Here is a 21,066-nt window from a genome sequence, read left to right as displayed (position 1 = left end):
CTAGAATCAATGCTCCTCTAGAGAAAGCTTTCTTCACCACGTAAGGCCCTTCCCAATTAGGCATCCATTTCCCTCGAAAGTCCTTCTATATGGGAAGGATCTTTTTCAAAAGCAGGTCTCCCTCGTGGAATTCTCTAGGGCGAACCTTTTTGTTATAAGCCCGCATCATTCGCTTTTGGTACATCTGACCATGACGGATAGATCTTAACCTCTTTTCCTCAATTAGGTTCAATTGATCATATCGAGACTGGATCCATTCAGCTTCTTCTAACTTTAACTCTGACAACACTCGAAGAGACGGGATCTCGACTTCGATTGGCAACACCGCTTCCATTCCGTAGACCAAAGAGAAAGGGGTTGCCCCAGTTGAAGTTCTAACTGACGTTCGATAAGCAAAGAGGGCAAATGGTAACTTCTCATGCCAGTCTCTGTAGGTTTCGGTCATCTTCCCCACAATTTTCTTAATGTTTTTATTGGCCGCTTCCACTGCCCCGTTCATCTTTGGGCGATATGGTGACGAGTTGTGATGTCTGATCTTGAATTGACTGCAGACTTTCGCTATCATACTATTGTTCAAGTTTAATGCATTATCAGATATAATCCTTTCTGGCATTTCATATCGTCATATAATCTCCTTTTTCAGAAACTTGCTCACTGTCGACTTGGTCACACTAGCATACGAAGCGGCTTCTACCCATTTGGTGAAGTAGTCGATAACCGCGAAAATGAACTGATGCCCATTGGAAGCTTTCGGCGATATTGGTCCAATCACATCCATGCCCCACATAGAGAATGGCTATTGAGAAACCATGACATGCAGCGGTGAAGGAGGCACATGAATTTTGTCTCCGTAGATTTGACACTTATGACATCTCTTAGCGTAATTGACACAGTCTCCTTCCATGGTGGACCAATAGTACCCGAATCTCATAATTTGCCTGGTCATTGTAAAGCCATTAGCATGTGTCCCACAGACTCCTTCATGGACTTCTTCCAAGATTTTCTTAGCCTCTACAGCATCTACACATCTTAGTAGCACTTGATCCTTTCTTCTTTTGTATAGGATATCTCCATCTAAGACATAGTCGATAGCCAATCTTCTTAGCGTTCTTTTGTCATTCTCGCTTGCCTGGTCCGGGTATTCACAATTTTTCATGTATTGCAATATATCGTGATACCAAGGGTGATCATCTCTCTCTTCATCTTCTTCAATATTATAACAGTGGGCCAGAGTTTCATAAATACTCATCCAGATGGGTTTGACATCTTCTTGTTTGTTCACCTTGATCATGGAGGCTAAGGTAGCCAAAGCATCAGTCATCTGATTTTCGTCTCATGGAAGGTAGTGGAAGGTAATGTCATCAAACTCTTTAACCAATTCCAGGACCAGCTTTTGATAATCGATTAACTTGGGGTCTCTAGTATCTCATTCTCCTTTGAGTTGATAAATCACTAGCGCAGAATCTCCATACACCTCTAGCACTTTAATCTTGCATTCTATAGCTGCACGGACTCTCATGATACACGCCTCGTATTCCGCCATGTTATTCGTACAATCAAAATCTAATTTACTAGTGAATAGATAATGATCTCCATTTGGGGATACCAAGACAACCCCGATTCCATTGCCCACAGCATTTGACGCCCCATCGAAGTTTAATTTCCAAGGAAGTTCTTCCAGGGCACCTTCTTCAATGGTAGCAACACACATTAGGTCTTCATTCGGGAAGTCAAAGTTCAAAGGCTCGTAGTCTTCCAAGGCTCTACTGGCCAGAAAATCTACTATTGCACTTCTTTTTACTGCTTTCTAGTTCACATAGACTATGTCGAATTCAGAATGTAGAATCTGCCATCGGGCCATCCTTCCATTCAAAGCTATTGACTCCATCATGTACTTTAAGGGGTCCAATTTTGAGATAAGCCAAGTGGTGTGATATAACATATACTGCCTCAGTCTTTAGGTTGTCCAAATTAGGGCACAACACAACTTCTCTATCGGCGGGTACCTTACCTCACATTCCGTGAACTTTTTACTGAGATAGTAAACAGCTTTTTCTTTCCTCCCCGACTCGTCATGCTGACCCAATACACATCCCATGGAGTTCTCAAATACTGCCAAATATAGTATCAACGGCTTATCGGGGTTAGGTGGCATCAGCACCGGGACGTTGGATAAATACTGTTTGACCTTGTCGAAATCCCTTTGGCATTCTTCATTCCATTCACCTGGGTTATGTTTCTTAAGGAGGCGAAAGACAGGGTCACATTTCTTGGTCAGTTGTGAAATGAACCGAGTAATGTAATTTAATCTTCCTAGAAAGCCTCGAACTTCTTTCTGAGTGCGCGGGGGGGATAGCTCTTGTATGGCTTTAACTTTGTCTGGATCAATCTCGATCCCTTTCTCACTAACCACTAATCCGAGCAACTTTCCAGACTTGGCTCTAAAGGTACATTTGGCGGGGTTGAGTTTTAGCTGAAACTTCCTCAACCTCAAGAACAATTTCCCCAGGACTTGTATGTGCTCCTTCTCTGTTCAAGATTTAGCTATCATGTCATCAACATAGACCTCGAATTCTTTATGCATCATGTCGTGAAAAAGGGTTACCATGGCTCTTTGATAAGTTGCCCCCGCATTCTTCAGTCCAAACGGCATCACCTTGTAGCAGAACGTGCCCCACATAGTTACAAATGTGGTTTTCTCCATATCTTCAGGATGCATCTTAATCTGGTTATATCCCAAAAAACCATCTATAAATGAAAACAGTGAGTGTCCCGCCGTGTTGTCCACTAGGGTGTCGATATGAGGTAGTGGGAAATTATCTTTTGGGATGGCTTTATTCAAATCTCTGTAGTCCACACACATTCGCACTTTTCCATCTTTCTTAGGGACAGGGACGATGTTGGCTACCCAATCTGAGTATTTTACCACCTTCAGGAATCCAGCATCAAACTGCTTTCGAACTTCTTCTTTTATTTTTAGCAAAACGTCGAGCCTCGTTCTTCAGAGTTTTTGCTGAACAGGCTTACACTCTTCTTTTATGGGGAGTCGATGCACCACGATGTCAGTGTCCAACCCGGGCATATCTTGGTATGACCATGCGAAGACATCTTTGAATTCTTGAAGTAATTCAATGAGGTCTCGCTTCATCTCCGTGGTGATACATGTTCCGATCTTCACCTCTTGTCCTTCTCCTAAACTCACAATTTCGACTGATTCTTTGTGAGGTAGGATTTGTTTCTCGTCTTGTTCTACCATCTTTAACAAATCATGAGATAGGTTACAGCCTTGGTCATCTTCAAAATCCTGAGAATCATCTATATACACATCTTGCTCGAAAAGAAATTCTGAGTCACTAGCAGTGTCATTCGTATCATTAATATCTGGGGATCTATTATGAAGACGAAGGCAGATACAAAGAATCAAAAGAATTTAAAACATTTATTTATGTGATATGATTATGAATGACGAATGAAAGAATATTTAGAAGAATGTTTCAAGAATAAAAGAATTCAAAAGTAATCATTTGTATGGTTATGAATGGAATTGAAAGGACGAGATAACATTTGCTCAAAAATGATAATAACCGTACATTTTATTAAAATGTCGTTTTTAAACATCGGCCTATTTCATAAAAGATTCTTATTACTCCTAGGCCTAGAGCAATAAGTGTGTTTTGAACATTACTCTGAATCCGTTCTAAAAGCTACAGGAATCTCTTCTGCAGTCTAGTTGTCCAGAACACTTCCAGGCTTGCAGAGGCAAATACCCGACAAATTCTCTCTTCCGGTCTCCTCTTCGCATATGACATTGATGTCCAAGCTTTCCAGCCTTTCTTCTATAGCTTCCGTCATTGGTGTGTCTCTCTCGGGATGAATAATTCCCCCAGACACAAATGTTTTCGATATATGGGGGAATGTCATTAGTTCCCACTTAATTGTCTTCCCCGTTAATCGAGTTCTTCTTCTTTCTTGCTTCTTTTCCAGCTTCCTTCTCTTTTATTTTGCATCCGGCTTAAATCCTAAACCGAAGCGGTCTCTCTTGTCTTTCGGCATTGACGTTTTAACCCTTCCTTGCAGATGTCTCCCAAGTCCCCTTCCGGGTAGGGCCCCTCTTCCGATCGTCAGCTGGAGGCTCATCCTCGTGGTTTTAGACAATTTTGGCACCAGAATTTTGCTTCCCTCGGCGATGAACATCGCATTAACAAATTCCAAAGATCGAAATGAGCATTCGATTGCTTCGTCATCTGTCTCCAAATAGGGTGCATTATTGCTCACAGTTGCAATAATATCCTCCTCAGCCTTGATCGTTATCAATCTTCCTTCCGATACTAGCTTCAATTTCTGATGCAACGAGGAAGACACTGCCCCAGCCGAATGTATCCAGGGCCTTCCCAACAAGCAATTGTATGAGGGCTTGATGTCCATTACGAGGAAATCCACCTCATATGTGTTTGGCCCAATCTGAAGAGGTACCTCGATTCTGCCCATCACCTTTCTCTCCGTGCCATCAAATGCTTTTACGATGTTCTGGCACTCATTCATGTGAGAGCTGTCTATAGGTAATCTATTCAGCGTGGTCAAAGGCAGGACGTTCAAAGCCGACCCATTGTCAATCAGTACGTCTGGCAGCGTGTACCCTTTACAGCGCGTGGTGATATGCAAAGTTTTAGTCGACCCCATGCCCCCGAGTGGTATTTCGTCGTCATTAAAGAAGATATAATTTTCGGCACTTATGTTGTTCACCAAACGGTCCAGCTTGTTAACGGATATGTCATTGGCAACGTATGTCTCGTTTAAGACCTTCATTAGCGCGCTACGATGAACTTCTGAGCTTAGAAGTAAGGCCAACACCGAAATACGAGCTGGTTGTTTACGTAGCTGTTCCACCACGCTGTATTCGCTATGCTTTAGGAATTTTAAAAACTCCTTGGCCTCCTCTTCGTTAACTGGCTCATTAATAGGTCTGGTTACTTTTCCCTTCATTTCCTCAACCACCTGGGCTTTTCCTTTTGTGGGCTGCACCTCCTCATTTGCCGTATCGTAACGCCTCCTACTACGTGTATAGAAACCCTTGCCTTGGTCCCCTCTTGAAGCGTCAACAGGGCTCTCCTTTTCCAGCATCATCACACTGCAATCATAATTCCATGGGACCTTTTTGCTGTCTTTGTAAGGGAAAACTGCAGGTCTTTGGATTATGACCCTCGGGGGCATTTGTACTCCGGCTTCATTATTTTTTGGTCTCAAAATAATCACTACGGGATAGTTAGGCGTTCGATTTTGTGCCGTCGATTCTCCCTCTGATGCACATATATCTCCCTCTACGGGGTTTTCGTTCTCTTCATAGAATTCAATTTCTTTATTGTTCATCATGTTTTATACTAGGGCTCTGAACTCCACGCAATCTTGGATTTCATGCCCCACCTTGTCGTGAAACTCACAGTAGTTTCTTTCTTCTTTGGATTCTTCCCTCTAGTCCAAGACAATCAATCCTCTCTTGGCCATCTCCTTCCATACCCGCCTCAACGGGGTCCTAACTTCTGCCACCTCATATTTGGTCTTCTTGTTCAAGCTTTCACTTATCCCATTCACTCATTGGTCGGTATGATTGGGGAGTGGGTTTCCTGCTACATTGGGCGTGGCTGGGTCATCAAATCTCACAATCCCCACCTTAATGAGTCTTTCGACTACTTTCTTGAACGCAGTGCAATTCTCGATTGAGTGCCCGATAATTCCCGCGTAGTATTCACATTAGGCGTTTGTGTCATACCATTTGGGATCGGGGGCTGCAGTGGCTCTGGGTAGAAAGGGGATACTACATGAGCGTTGAACAGGTTCTGGTACAACTCCCTATATCTCATGGGTATAGAGGTGAATTGTGGCCTTTCTGTGTTCTTTCTCGAATTGGATTCTTGTCTTACAGAGCTTTGTTGATTGGTAGTCACCGTTTTGGGTTGATTCACGGTAATTGACTTGGACTGCCCCTTGTTGAATGTGCTCGTGTTGTTTACTTCATTGTCCCTTTTCCTTGGGGCCGACTTTCTGGCACTCTGTCCCGACTCTATTTTGCCGCTCCTCACAGCATTCTCGATCATGTCCCCCGTCATCACTATGTCGGAGAAGCTTTTTGTGGCGTTTCCTAACATATGGGTGATAAAAGGGGCTTTCAAGGTATTGATAAAGAGCATTGTCGTCTCCTTTTCTAGAAGTGGCGGCTAAACTTGTATGGCCACCTCTCTCCACCTTTGTGCATACTGTCTGAAGCTTTCATTTGACTTTTTTTCCATATTCTGGAGAGTGATTCTGTCAGGGATAATGTCCGTCACATGATTGTATTGCTTCATAAAGGCCTGAGCCAGGTCCTTCCATGAGTTAATCTTGGCTCGGCTCAGTTGATTATACCACTTAGATGCCGCTCCAACCAGACTATCTTGAAAGCAGTGGATTAGTAGCTGGTCATTGTTAACATATCCCGTCATTCGCCTACAGAACATGGTGATGTGGGCTTCAGGGCAACTTGTTCCATTATATTTCTCGAATTCAGGCATTTTGAATTTAGGGGGGAGGACTAAATCTGGGACCAGACTCAGATCCTTGGCATCAATCCCTTGATGATGATCCGCGCTCTCCATGGCTTTGAATTTTTCCTCGAGCCATCTACAACGTTCTTCTAATTGTTTTTGCGAATCCATCCTCACCTTTTCCTCTTCAGCAGCTTCACCCAAGTCGGGAACGGGCGAATAGTTCGGGTTGTTGACAAAGTTAGAGCCTGAGCCGGCTTGAAAGTTCATCGGAATTGAAGCTCCAGCCTGAACTTGCTGGGGTATGATTGCGACCGATGGTTTTTGTAGGTCAATCTCGGGCTTCATCGATACATGCGTCAGAGTAAAGCCAGGGGGTATTGGAGATCTTCATTCGTTTCCTCAACTTGGTCCATGGGGCCCTTTCCCTTATCCATTCCTCCCAACAGCAATTTGGATAACTGGGACATCATTTCTCTCTGGGACTCCATCATTTGCTCCTTCATCTCTCGTTGAATCTTGGCTAGCTGCTCTTCTATCTGAGACTGCATTTGTTCTTGCATGTCCTTTTGCATTTGCTCCAATTTCTCGAGTCTCTTATCCATTGATTTTTTTCTTGTACCTTAGGAGTGCGTAGTTGGTTGGTTTTCGTTAGTTTCCAGGTTACTGAAATAATTTTTAATTAATTAATTAGAAAACTCTTATGGCCTTTAATGCATAATGATATGATGTAATGCAAATGCATGAATGTAAAGGAGGCATCAATTTTGATTCAATTGCCCTTAGAAAATTTCACTCGAAAATAAAATCTTTTACATAAAGTCAAATTACAAATAAAATTTCGCTCTAACATTTAAAGTCTTAATTTTTCTAAGCAATGAGGCCAACTCTTGTCCGCGATCCGACTCCAACTCATACTTCACGCTCAGTATGTCCGCTTGAACCGCTAAAGTTTGTAAGTAGTCTGCTACCTCCCGAACGTGGGTTATGGCTTCCCCCATAAGGTAATCTCTGTTTCTGACTTGGTCCTGCGCATGGTGAAGCTGCTCTTTCCAACGATCATCATTTGCCTCGAAAAACTGGATCTGCATCTCACAGTTCTGTAGTGATGCCTCTAACTCTCCTATTTTTCCTTTCATCTCTTCTATCTGGCTCAAGCTTGCCCTTAGCTCTATTGCGGTGTTGCGGTTTCGGTACTGATGCAGAGACTTCTCGAGTTTTGCCACTCTAGCCTTTAGTTCACCTCGCTCGTTTCTGCTCTTCGACAGACTCTTCTCCAAATCTTCGTTTCGTGCCTGAGCTTCTCGAAATTTTCTTTTTCGCCGATCGGTATTGGCTTTTTCTTCTCGAATTTCGTGGCGCTATTGTTCGAAAGTCTTACCTAAACCCGCAGTCCTCATAGATAGGCGCAGCTTCTTGTAGTCTGTCTTCAAGCTGTTTAGGTCTTCTTCGGCCTTAGTTTTTCCTTTTCTCCATTTCTCAGCCTCTGACCTCTGAACATCAGCGTCTAACCTTAGATGCATCTTCTCCTCTTCTAACTGTTCGATCTTCTTCCTGAGCTCTGAACTCTTCTTCTCGAAATCTTGCCTTATAATTTCCAATTTTGATGGGGCGATTTTTAATTGTTCCCCGATAGGTCGAGCATTCTCCAAGCTTGGCCTAGGAATATTATCATTAATCCTCTTCCTAAACCACTCGCTATACTCGGGCGTTACTATGGAACCGGCGGCTAACCTCTTCATCCAACAAGTTAGTTTACAAGCATCCGATAACTCCCAAACTCTCTTCTTATAATGAGCACCTTTAAATGAGAATTCACTCTGAGCAAGCCCATAGGTCGCGGGTACAAACTGCCTCGACTTATATTGCCTCAAGGTTAACATTGGAGTATACCCGATAGCTCCCCAAATTCCTAACAATGGCACCTAATCAAAGTTACCACATCGGTACATGATCTCGTCAAGAACCATCCAATAAGCTCTCCACTCGATATCCCCCTCCTTGAGGTTCTGAAGAATGTCCATCCACTTCTCCTCTGAGATATCCTCTCTCCTCTGTATAGCTGCTTCTTCTTTCAATGGGAAATAACCCTCGGAGAAGACTCGATAGGAAACTTTGTCTACCTTCCAAAAGTGCCCGTGGAACCATGCCATCAATAATTGTGCACATCCAATGAATCGCCCCTTGCCTGTCTTCCTACATGAGCTCAAAGATCTGAACGTTTCTGCCAATATTGCTGGTACCGGTGTGATTCCCTTTTCAAGGCGATCAAACAAGTTAATGACCGCCTCATCCACGTGCCTCAAAGCCTTAGGAAAGATCACGAATCTGTAGATGCTTAAGGCAAATATATCAACCCTCTTTCTTTCATCTGGATGTGTCAAGATCAAATCTCGCAAATTCTCCCAAGGGATACATTTGCTACTCCTTTTTGCTGAATCCGAGTAATGACCCAAGGCTCGCTCATCCCAAAAATGCTCATCAGTTTCTTCACGAAAGTCTGACTACTAAAAACCCGAGCATAAGTCTTCCGGACCTGAATTTTGGGACACCTGAGCAAAGTAGTGTATTCCTCCATGGTAGGTACCAAATCCACTTCTCCAAAAGTGAAACACTTGTACGCAGAATTCCAAAACTGCACCAAGGCTCAAAATAAATTCTTATCCACTCTAATGTCTAGCAGGTAGGATACGTCACCATAATTTTGGTAAAACAATTGCTTGATTCCTTCATTCCAACTAGCCCAAATGTCTCTCAACTCTTGCAGCTCGTTCTGTACTACATTGACGCGAGTGAAATCTTGCAACTCCGATACATACCCTTCTGCCAAGCTATCCCCTCTCTCCGATTGCAGCCTCTCCGGCCATGCACGAACGGCCGCATTATCCTCGACTTTACTAAGAAATTCATTCTCCATGTCAAATTTTCTAACTTAGTAATTGAATACGGATTAACGCCTCCTTTAGTATGCAATGTTATGCAAAAAAGACAAAACCAAACAAAACACCGGTTAGTGTCAAATAATAGCGATAGAATGCAAGCACATAAACGATAATTATGACGCATATAGGGGTAAGTACTAAGGCTCGACGCGGCTTCATCCAAGGATGGTTCCTAAGGTTTACTATATGCGGTTTAGTTCTAGAGATAAGGTACCTGAACCAGCAGATTCCTCAATCCTCACCCATTATAGGCTCATATAGATTGAGTTCAGTTCAGGGGGATACATTTCCCTATGACCATACGGAGATGAAAATCTCTCGAAATCATAGGTACGGATGTACCCCGGAAGCAATCCACTATCCCATGCGGAGGTGAAAACCTCACGAAAGCGTAGTTTCTTACTCCAACTTAGAAGGTGTGACCACGGTGGTCATGCAATGAAATGCAGTACTTTTTTACAAGACCCTGACTAAAACAATCACACAATCAAATGCAATTGAAAGATACATGATTTTTTTTAAATGGATTTTCGATTTTCGACAAAAAGACAGTAAATAATTGATTTTTATGGCTCGACTCTCAAATTCCCCAGTGGAGTCGCCAAGCTGTCGAAACCATTCCTCGATTTAAAAATTTTAAAATTTTAAAAAAGGGGTAATCGACTTTTGAAAAACAAATGCATGGATTCGCCACCGATCTTTTGTTTTGGTATGATCGGATCACCTAAAAATTTGGTTATTTTAATAAAACATTTATGATTTACTAAAACAACAATTTTGGTCTACAAAAAGTTTAGAAAACGAGCTCGGGAGTCAGTTACGCATGAGGAAGGATTAGCACCCTCACTACGCCCAAAATTGGTACCAAATCAATTAAATACTGTCCTTATGTCTAAAATTAAAAAATGTTTTTAAAATGTGGCTTTTTTTAATAAAAGTTGAATAACCCGAGTTAATCGTCAAAAATCTTCTTGTTTCGATGTCCGAAAATTTATAATTCGAAAATCACTAAAGGATGCTCAACTATTTAGCCCAACGAAAAATCGAAACCCAGTACAGTAGGGTACGATTCTTCGAATTCCCAAACATTGATCATTGCCTCGCTTTGGAAAATACGAGTGAAATCCCGGAGAGATATTTGATTATTTCGGTCAGACGGGAGATTGCAACCCAGCACGATAGGGCACTATTCCCCGAACTGCCCAAACATCAAACACTTCTTTCGTTTTAAAGGGTTTTTAGAAAACGTGGATGAAACTTCAAAGGGATCTTCGATTGCTTATAATAAATGAAAAAGCGCAACCCAACACGATAGGGCACGATTCTCAAATATCCAATCATCGAACATCCTTTGTTTTGAAAGGTTTTTAATAAGTATGGGTGAAAACCTAAAGGAATATTCGATTGTTTTTTAGCAAACGAGAAATCACAACCCAGCACGATAAGGTATGATTCTCGAATCATCAAACACCGAGTATTGCCTTTATTTACGAAAAATCTTATTTCGAGGTAACAACATGTCATACCCGATAAGTTAGGGCACCACACCCCGTATCTCCAAAAATAAACATTTTTTTAAACTCACATTGTGATTAAAAGGAATATTCCATTATTTAGGTTAAATAAGAAAAATCGAAACCCAGTAAGTTAGGGTACGATTATCTCGAATTACCTAATACAGAATATTACTTTTATGAAAGAATTGTTTTAATATATTGAGTAAGAAAAATAACGTGATTTATAGTAAAACATAAAAGCAAATTATAATATTAATATGAATAATAACATAATAGGTGCGACAGTGTCAAAAACGATAATATGAGTAATTATAAAAGATGAAGTAATAGCAAGACCAGTAATATGTAAATATAAACAAATGCATGAGGAAAATGAAATGATCGAAGACATAAGCAAATTAACGAATAAATGAAAATGAATAAAACATGGAACAACAAAAATGGCAATGACAATGAAAATGATAATGATAATAATAATAATAATAATAATAATATAATGTAGAAAATAATGATAATAATATATGAATAAAGAAAAAAATAAAAAAATAAAAATATACATACGTATACCAAAAACATATTCATAATAATAGTATTGAATATTAAAAGTATATATATAATAGAGACAAAAATATATGCATAATGTAGTATTGAAAGTATTTACATGGGATAATATATAAAAAAAAACATATGAATAATGTGATATTAAAAATATATACATAAAAATATAATAAATATATATAATATAATATATACATAATATAGTATTAAATATATATAATACATACACATTAGAAATAATAATAATGTTACAAAACAATTATTAATAATACTTCATAAATATATACATAGATATATATATATATGTTAAAAATAAGTACATATTAATATTAAGATGATGATAATATTAAAATAACCATTGATAACTTTACATATAAATATATATACATATAAGTATGATAATAGTAATTATAATACTAATACTAATAATAAATACAATAATAGTAGTAAAAATAAACACAATAATAATCATGAAAATAATGTGTACATGAAAAATAATAATGATATGATAAAAAAACGATACGATATAATAATAACGTAAAGAAAATAAAATAATAATATTTATAATAAAAGAAAATAAAAGAGTATATTTAAAAGAATATATATAATATTATTGGAACTAATATTAAAAATTAAAGTAACAAAGATAATATAAAAATCAACTTAAATTAAAAAAGAGACTAAATTCGAATTAAAAACGAAGTTTTGGGGCAAATTTAAAAAAAAAGGAAAGAAAAGGGCCTATTTAAATGCGCGTGAAACAACAGAGGGCCTAAAGTGCAATAACCCCCTTTATAAAATGCACAGCATCAGCTAGGATTAAATTGAAAATTGCGACAAATTTTGGTGCCAAATTAAAAATAAAAAATAATTTAATTGCAAAGTAATAAAAAGCGGAGGGGCTAAACGCGTAAATAGCCCCTCCAATGAAAACACGCGGATCTTGAAGTTGGAGCGGGTCGGGTCGCGGGTCGGCTATGGGTTAAGAGCCAAAACGACGTCGTTTTGGCATTAGTGGCTTAAACCCAAAACGACGTCGTTTTGATGGGGCTATATAAGTCAAAATTCCTTAAAAAAAACTCATTTTTCCCATTTCATAAAAAAAAAACTAACCCCTTTCTCTCAAACTCTCTTAAGGCCTTCTCCCTCCGACCAAACTCCGGCTCCGTCCGCCGCCATCTGCCGCCGCCGACCACCGTCGCCGGCCACCGCGCACGGTGGCCAGAAATTTCAAAAATGTTTTTTTTTATATATTTCTTATATATATACCTTGATATATTTTAATACATGAATGAGAAGAGATGGATTCAAATAATAAAATAAAAAAGAAAAGAAAAAAATCTTAAGCCGGTTTGCACTTCTTCTTTTTTATGGCTTTGTTATTATCTTTTTTTTCTATTGCTTGCTGTTTTTTTTTTTAAATTTCAGAGAGATTACACTTTTTTTTCTTCAATCTCTTTTTTTTTTATCAAAAAAAAATCTCCCCCTTTTACAATATTCTTGTTTTTGTACCCAAAAAAAAATCTGGGATTTCAGGCTTTATAGTCGAAATACCATGGATTTGCTATTATCTATTTCCTTATTTTCTTGCTTCTTTTCTGCCCCTTTTTTTGTTTTTTTTTTCTTTTGACTTTTGCAGGTGTAAGTAGAGCAAGTGGAGGTGGCTAGGTTTTTTTTCTCTTTTTTTTTTACTGAAAATTAGTTAAGGTTGTGGGCTAATTGGGCTTTTAGAGTTTTAATATTTGGGCTGTAATTGAGTATTGTATTTATTTATTTGATTTATTGGGCTTCGGGCAAAATTTGGGCCTTACAGTGAATATGTGCTTAATCGAAAGTAGTCAGTATTGTAATAATGGATTTATTGTTTTTCTATCATTAAACAAATAAAAATAAAAATATATGTTATAAATTGAATCGTAAGATTATCCCATATAATACATATAACAATTCATCATTTAATAAATCCCAAAATTAAATTAAAAATTTAACAAACAATAATTCCAATTAATACCATGTATTTTAATAATGAAATCAATTTATACAATTAAAATTTACATTGAAATAAAACTTAAAATTTAATATTCCGATTTACTACCAAAACGGAATGGTTGAATTAAAAGACAGTAGCAATATAGAAGTAATTAAGGACTTGGATAAGTCATAATTAACTTTTGATTTTTCAATTTGGTCCATCAATAATAACAATAAATTGGCAAGACGTAGAATATTACAAGTCAATGATTTAAGTCATCTTGTCATTGGACGTATTCATCCTAAAATTGCAACTAGTCAATGGTAATTAGTCCTCTTTATTGTTTTTTAATTAAATAGGTGGTCGGATTTGTCAAATTTTAGTTTGATGAATTTAATTAGTTTGATTGGTTTAATTAAATAAATGATTAAAAATTATTTTAAAAAAAAGTAAATATAATTATTAAAAATAAAAAAAAATCAATTCGACAGGTTATTAGCATGCTTCAATCAATCCATGTTGATTCATGAATCAATTGATTCAATTATTTTCTTTAAATTGATGTATTGATTGGTTTTCAACCTAACCAATTTGATCAATTGATTTAGTCCAATTTCAACAATTTTAGTTGTGTAAAAAGATTAGTCGGTAAATTTAATTGCTTGAGTTTGGAATTATAAAACTACGAAGACTTAACCATAGTTTGGATGGATTGTACGTTTATTTTCGGTAAGGTTAAAAACAACAATGGCTATAAGATTAGTTATTGTAGCTATGAAGTAGAGGTGAAGTCAGAAAACTTTTTTAGGGGGCCGAAATAAAATTGTAATTTTTATTATAGTAAAAATGCAATTTCACTATTTTAATAGCCTATACCTTTATAATTTTTAAAGGATTAAATCAAATTTTTATCATTTTTAGGGGAAACCAAAGTACAATTTTACCTTTACTATTTTAAAATTTTAAAATTTTCAAACAGTCTAAAAGAAAATTTTTCCATTTTAGGGGGCCAACGATAGACAATAACTCCCCTCCCCCCGGAACACAGCTTACAAATTTCATCGTAATGTGCTCTCTAAGGAGCAACTCTTCTCGAAATCTCAAAAGGTGTTGAATTGGAATCCCATTCTAACTAAGGATTCTTGTGGTTCTGGAGGATCCTGCTATAGGAAAACCAAGAACGGCAAAGAACTTTCCCCCTCCAACTCTTTCGACTTAAGAATGTTGATTTTGAGAATAAGTGATTGCCCTTCTCCAACTCTTACTACCCAACCTAAGAGTGGACAGCTAATGCATTCCACTGGGGGGCTTTGCCCCTACTGTGAAGTTAAAGATTCGATTGCACCCAAAGTGGGATTAGATTATTATAGATATTATTAGTTCATAAAATTTATGATTGTCGAATGTAATTTTATATTTTAAAATTACATTTATATTTATATTTATATATATGGATTAAAAATTTCCTTTGAGTCAGAAATATAACATTACTCATACTGTCAAGATTTTATAATAAATAATGTGCCATCTCTTCAAGTAATTAAATATTTTTTTGATAATTTTACTTTAATTTTTAATGATATTTTATTCATTTTAAACCAAATGAAATAATAAAAATCACCAAATCTTTGCTATATTCTTTGAATAACATTTCAATTTTCAAACTATATATTTTGCTATTCTTCATTACATTTTGTTCAAAATATAAAAATAATACGTTTTGGCTATTACAAATTGCAAAATAACATTTAGTTTATTATATTACATTTTATCCGAAATATTATTTTAATAATAATTTTACTATTTTTAATTAAATTTGCCCTTAAATAATAATGAATAGCTTCTTCTTTTTTGTTCTTTTTTCACTTTGACTAAAAGAGAAACTCTGACGGGTTATTATTCCTTCCTAATTTCAATTTATTTATTTGAGAAATGATATATATAATTTAAAAAGATAATTTTTTAAAAATATATATATATTTAGATAATATTACATTCGCAAGTGAGAGTATGGGTTTTAGAGATGGAAGGTTTTGGTGGGGAAGAGAATAAATTTGTTCATCTAAGTTATAATGAATGTATGGATTTCTCTCATTTTTGGTGATATTTGGTTGGTTAAATTAATTTTGATACACAAATATTGGATTTTGCATGCTGGGTAACACTCCCTCCATACTTGGTGTGGACGTCGGAAACCAAAAGACGAGGATTCAAAGGAAAAGCAATAGAACTTTTTATATAGAATAATTTAAGTCATAATAAGTACTGACAAAAAAGTATAGGGACTTTTTTGACAAAAGTATTTTGGTTGAGGGGCTATTTTAGTAGTTTAACCAATTAAAAACGAAGCCAATTTACAGAGATTTTGAAGCTCATATGCTAAAGGCCTTCCATATTTCACTGGTCCTAACTCCTAACTTCATCTATTGACCATTTGGATCTTCTCTTTCTTACAGAATATCTCATTAACTCCAGCTATGGCTATAATGATTCCAATAGGCCTCTACTTTCGGAAGTTATCAGATGCTGTGATCCAAGGAAAGGAACTTCATTAAAGACTGAATCTTGAGAAGCTCCACGGCGACTTCCACAGTGTAAACCCAGTAAGTCAGGCAGTCAAAATACAAGCTTGAATCTCTTCCCTTCTTTGTTGCTCTACTATTCAGTGACAAGAATCAAGTTGAACTGCAAACACACACAGAGAAGGGAATTTTCGATATTGAATATTTTAGGTTTAATGGTGAAGAAACCGAACACAAATGCTACCGTTACATGTTACGTATCAGCAATGTATTTCTGGAAGAGAGAAACGGAAAAAGAAAAGATCCCATACTGATTGTTCTTAATTGAAGAAACAGATACCAACCGTATGAATAACAATCATTTTAAAAAGAAGCATACGATTTGTGTTTCCTATGGAGATTGATCATCTTGCTAATGCAGACAATGTCGTTTACAGAGTCATGCATACCCTAACACACAACGCACATACATGAAAAGACGCACTTATAATGCATGTATACTGAAAGTTATGAACCCACTTGTTAAGACGAAACAATATTAGGGAACTTCAATTATTTCTGTAGCAAGCATGACTGGCCACGGGAGGACTGGAAAGGAAGGTAGCTAAGTCAGATATTTACTCGACCAATGTGACCTGAACGTGGAAAATAGTTCACAAAACATGGCCCCTAATTGATTTTAGCAGATTATAATTGATGCCGCATGCTTAATTGATGGGATTACTTGTAAAACAGAAATTTCAAATGGAAACAAAAAGGTCGGAAGGCAATGAAATTAAATTAATGCGTTTACTTTACGGTGAGGAAGTACTTACCCCGTGTTATCTGAACGGAAAATAAACATGCTCAAATACTATGTACAATAGACTTATAGTTGAAGCCTTAGTCGATTGAAGAACACCAAGAAGTGATATTCAGGGGCCCAATATACAAATCCAACAACCGGCCCTCCTTTGATGTACTGTTCAGATTAGCAAATCAGAATATCAAATAATCAATATCCATTTGACCAAAAAAAGTCATTGAACCAAACTTGATCGGACAAAAGAGATAAACCTTCCCGTCAAGAATAACAAGCTCGCCGTCAACCCATCGAGGATTTCGAAAGCCTGGTTCAGCAAGCCTACCCTGTCCTTTATATCGAGCAACCTGAGTCAAAAATAAGACCACGGAACTTCCTTAACTTTTGAAGCAGATATCAAAGAGTGAAATTCAAAGGGTATCACAAATTCAAACTTTAAACTTTACAAGTTATCAATATATACTAAAAGAAAATGTACCACTCCAAATTCTTCAGGAATTAGCCCATTATGTGGGAGTTGATATCTTTTACCAACTCTGGCTCGAAACGCCACCTGTAGATATTCCCAAGGTATTAGATGACAAATCAAAAAAAAAAAAAAAACAAGTATGAGAGGGGAAGGTCAGTAAGTACAAATAATTTAAGGACAATAATGAGAGAATCGGCTGCATTTCTAATGCGTACATACCTTGCCTGCAGGTACATAAGGATCTCCAGTTAATTTTACAGCTTCCACATATTCATAAAACTCAAGATCCGAAGGCTCCTTAGTCCCACTATCCCCTTGCCACTGACCAAATTTGCGTTTAAGATGAATGACTTCTGACGTGTAAAGCCCATGTGTACCAATATATAATCCTGATCAAATAATATTGTAAATACAATAATTCTATAATACACATGAATAGATAGAATGAATAATAAATCATGTTTCCATAAAACCATTAACGAACATCAACAGATGGTGTACAAATTACCATTTAGGGGATCCGGTGATGCTGCAATCTCAATGCGATGGAAAGTTGTAGAACCAGATAGTGGTTGACCATTTTTAACTTGACTGAGAGTAAGATTTATCAATTCACCAACATCTTTGAGTACCTGCATTGTTGAAATTAGTTAGCAATCCAAGCATTCTACAGTTACAATACTTATTTGTCAAATATTTATTTAATATATTGAACCTACCTTCAAAGGTATCTTCTCTCTGCCGATAAATTTAGCAAGATCAATCATTATTTCATCTGCGGTGCGTTGACCTTGAACCTTTGCTTTTCTATCTATCAAACCCTTTGCCTTGAGACTAGTATCTTGTTGACTTACGTCCTTTTCTATAGAAAATGAAAATGCTAGGTGCCCCTTTTTCACTAGCTTAGCAGGCACTCTAAGTGATTCAATTGCAGGAACATTGCCAGAAAGCTTTTGTACAAGACCACCAACAACAACTTTAACTGCAATTTCACTTTGCCTATCACTATCAATAACTCCATTATCCGTATCCATCTCAATTTTATCTCTCTCTTGGTCATTATCACTCTTAATTTCATCATCCACTTCTATGCTTTCTATATCAACATCTTTTTCTTCATCTTCTTCATCTATTATCTGCTCAATCACCTTGGATACAAAATCTTGGTCTACTTTCCCAGGTGAAGTGACCTTCACGACCTTGACCTTTGCACCAGGAACCACATCTTGCAATATATTTTGAAAACCAGTTAGTCCCTCACTCTCATCTGCATCATCATCTTTATCATCATCTTCCTCATCAACACCATCTTCAGTGCCAAGAACAAAAAGATCGTTTTTCTCTTCAACGGAGTCTGATAGACCCAAGTGGCTGGTGGTTCCAGATGTTATTGGTGACATTGAAGTATCTTGGAAAACACTCCTCCTTTTCAAGTACACAGCCTGAAAGACACCAAATAACATTCCATTTGCAAAATACATTAAACGTTACTACAAATTTGAAAACTATGAAAGCTAAGGAGGGTGCCTGGAACACAGTATTGTTCAAGCATATTTATTCCTTTTAAGCTTACAACAAGAATACCTATGGCTCACTTAAAGAGGACGGAGTAATAAACAGCCGACAAAGATATAATACACATTAGACAAGCCAAAAGATACCTGCTGTTTGTATTCACCTTTCTTATTTACAGTAAGAAAGATCTCAAACAAAGGAATACCAACTGACGCAGTAGCGAGCTGCCTGACATAAAAGAGAATCAATCAAACAAGGTCAGAAAACAATCATTGAAATTACAAATCAATAATCAATAAGTATGAGCAAGAAGTATAAGAAAACTTGAGCCAGTTCAAAATGCTTAAACAAGAAACACTTGTAAAAGCAGCACAAATACATGTACAGACCAACAAACAAATGATCAATTATACATATGAAAAAGGGGAGTGATTACCTAGGACTAAAACTCCTGGCAACATATCTACCGTGTTCGGCAGTTATCCGTATAATTAGACCGTACGGATCTTTGGTATCATTCGGAAGACCAGCCCACCATCCAACCTGAAATTAAAAGACCATAAAAAACAAACAATATTGACTTAGCTACTAAAAAAACATCCTTGCCTTTTTCTTCTTTTTTTCCATTTGCATTCTAAAGTAACAGAAAAGAAAGGGTTAACTTACTAATCCAGCACCAGCATTATCCCTTAAAAATACAGCATCCAGGAAACGTTCTTCCATTACTGCTCTCTGAAGTTATAATAAAACAGGTCAGCAAAAACAATGGAAACTCCCCATTTTTTTTATTTAAATTAAAAAAGAGGATTAATATAATGAAAAAGAAATAGAATTTGTACATTTAAATGAGATATAACTCTGCCAACAGTGTCATTTCTAGAAGCAGCCGCAATTGCAACCTTTAACCTAGCAGCATCCTCATAATCTTCACTAAGTACAGCTTCATTTAATTGCGACTGTTAAAAAAATAAAATAAATAAAAAAGCAATCCCATCAAATAAAATTCCAAAAAAAAAAGAATAATAAAATTCGTAAATAAAATACCCTTAAAAGGGATAAGAGGCGTTCTTGTTCATCGACTTGTTCGAAATGCTTTTTCCACCGATCCCAATCCCAATCACAATCCTCCACTCGTTGCTTATCCGAAACGTCGTCGTTCACCTTATCACCATCCCCGGTTGGGCTTTTCCGAAAAGGGTTCATGTAGGAATAAAATCTCTTGACGGCATTCTTGAAAACGCCTTGAATAGCGGAGTCCCACCGCCAGTTACCGGAATTACCATCGGAAGAATCGTTGGAACAACGGCAAAGGGTGGAATGAGGGAACCTCCTGGAGGTAGAAAGAGGGTAAAAGAAGGGTGTTTTAAAAGAAGGAAAATGGGGGCTGGGGAAAGTGAGATTGGGAGGCTTCGGAGATGATGGAATTGAAGCCATTAAAAAACAACTTGGGAGTTTAACAATGGCGGATGGCCACCTCTGTTTCTTTATTATTACGAATCAAAAAGACAAATTTTTGTAGGCAATTTGGAATGGGTGGTAGGCAATTTGGAGCTCTCAGATAAACTATTGTTTTTTTTCTTTTCTGCCTTTTTTTTTTATTTTTATATATAGATATATATATATTAAAACTTTCAGGCATCAGTTGCGTTGACACTTAACTTCGTGCCTATTTAATAGTACTTAAAAAAATACTTTTAGCTTTAAAAGTATTTTTAGAAAAATAACTGCACAAGTTATTTTTAATTGAAATTTTTTATTTTTTATTTTAAAATAAAAGTAAAATTTTTTACTTTTACTCTTCTAAAAATATTTTTAGTACTTAATTATTTTTTACCCCTCTAATAACATAATACTTTTATAAATAATTAATATTTATTATTTAAAAATATTTAAAATTTATATTTTATATATTAAAATATGAACAACAAATTATAATATTCTTTTGTATTCTTTACTAAAATATAATATTATTAACTAACTTAAATATTATTCCTCAAAATAAACATTTTATTCCTTAAAATATAATAATTTTAAGGCACTTTTCAAAAACATTTTAAAAGAACTCATCTTTTTCCATTAAAATACCTATATTTAATAATTTATTTGGGTCAAATTGTGGTTTTGGTCTATCTGTTATACTTATATTTGCAACTTATTTTATGGTTAAAATGCTAATTTATATTTTTAAAATATATATTCTAATAATAAAATTCAAATCAGCATTTTGATAGAATCAAAAATATTAACTAAT

At 36.6% G+C, this 21,066-nt stretch overlaps 2 protein-coding genes and 1 long non-coding RNA gene across 3 annotated transcripts; 1 reads left to right on the top strand and 2 right to left on the bottom strand.

The window, feature by feature from the left end:
* Positions 1-3,996: 3,996 nt before the first annotated feature.
* Positions 3,997-5,370, bottom strand: LOC121228109 (uncharacterized). Its single transcript, XM_041111252.1, has one exon. It carries the CDS (start codon positions 5,368-5,370, stop codon positions 3,997-3,999), a length of 1,374 nt encoding a protein of 457 aa, XP_040967186.1.
* Positions 5,371-12,617: 7,247 nt separating this feature from the next.
* Positions 12,618-13,449, top strand: LOC121228253 (uncharacterized). Its single transcript, XR_005925796.1, has 2 exons — positions 12,618-12,773; positions 13,175-13,449. It is a non-coding gene; the product is annotated as an uncharacterized lncRNA (long non-coding RNA).
* A 2,267-nt stretch (positions 13,450-15,716) lies between these two features.
* On the bottom strand, positions 15,717-20,453 carry LOC107949153 (protein EXECUTER 1, chloroplastic). The gene is made up of 12 exons (XM_016883882.2): positions 19,860-20,453; positions 19,655-19,771; positions 19,482-19,547; positions 19,252-19,358; positions 18,962-19,043; positions 18,020-18,742; positions 17,809-17,932; positions 17,520-17,689; positions 17,310-17,384; positions 17,086-17,178; positions 16,845-16,990; positions 15,717-16,192 (listed from the first exon to the last, which is right to left on the bottom strand). The coding sequence occupies exons 1-11, from the start codon at positions 20,247-20,249 to the stop codon at positions 16,898-16,900; spliced, it is 2,040 nt and encodes a 679-aa protein (XP_016739371.2). The 5' UTR covers positions 20,250-20,453; the 3' UTR covers positions 15,717-16,192; positions 16,845-16,897.
* Positions 20,454-21,066: the final 613 nt, after the last annotated feature.

This window comes from Gossypium hirsutum, chromosome A04, assembly GCF_007990345.1.
Source record: "Gossypium hirsutum isolate 1008001.06 chromosome A04, Gossypium_hirsutum_v2.1, whole genome shotgun sequence".
In the NCBI taxonomy this organism is placed as follows: Eukaryota; Viridiplantae; Streptophyta; class Magnoliopsida; order Malvales; family Malvaceae; genus Gossypium; species Gossypium hirsutum.
The sequence above is the reverse complement of the archived record's forward strand: the minus strand, read 5'-3'. Positions and strand labels throughout refer to the sequence as shown.

What these genes read in the sequence shown, in the direction of transcription:
- LOC107949153 (XM_016883882.2), bottom strand. Translation starts at nt 20,249, where the DNA reads ATGGCTTCAATTCCATCATCTCCGAAGCCTCCCAATCTCACTTTCCCC. An exon ending in ATAATGCTGGTGCTGGATTA is followed by an intron (nt 19,359 to 19,481) that starts GTAAGTTAACCC and finishes TTTTAATTTCAG; the next exon opens with GTTGGATGGTGGGCTGGTCT. An exon ending in GCCAGGAGTTTTAGTCCTAG is followed by an intron (nt 19,044 to 19,251) that starts GTAATCACTCCC and finishes CTTTTATGTCAG; the next exon opens with GCAGCTCGCTACTGCGTCAG.
- LOC121228109 (XM_041111252.1), bottom strand. Translation starts at nt 5,370, where the DNA reads ATGATGAACAATAAAGAAATTGAATTCTATGAAGAGAACGAAAACCCC.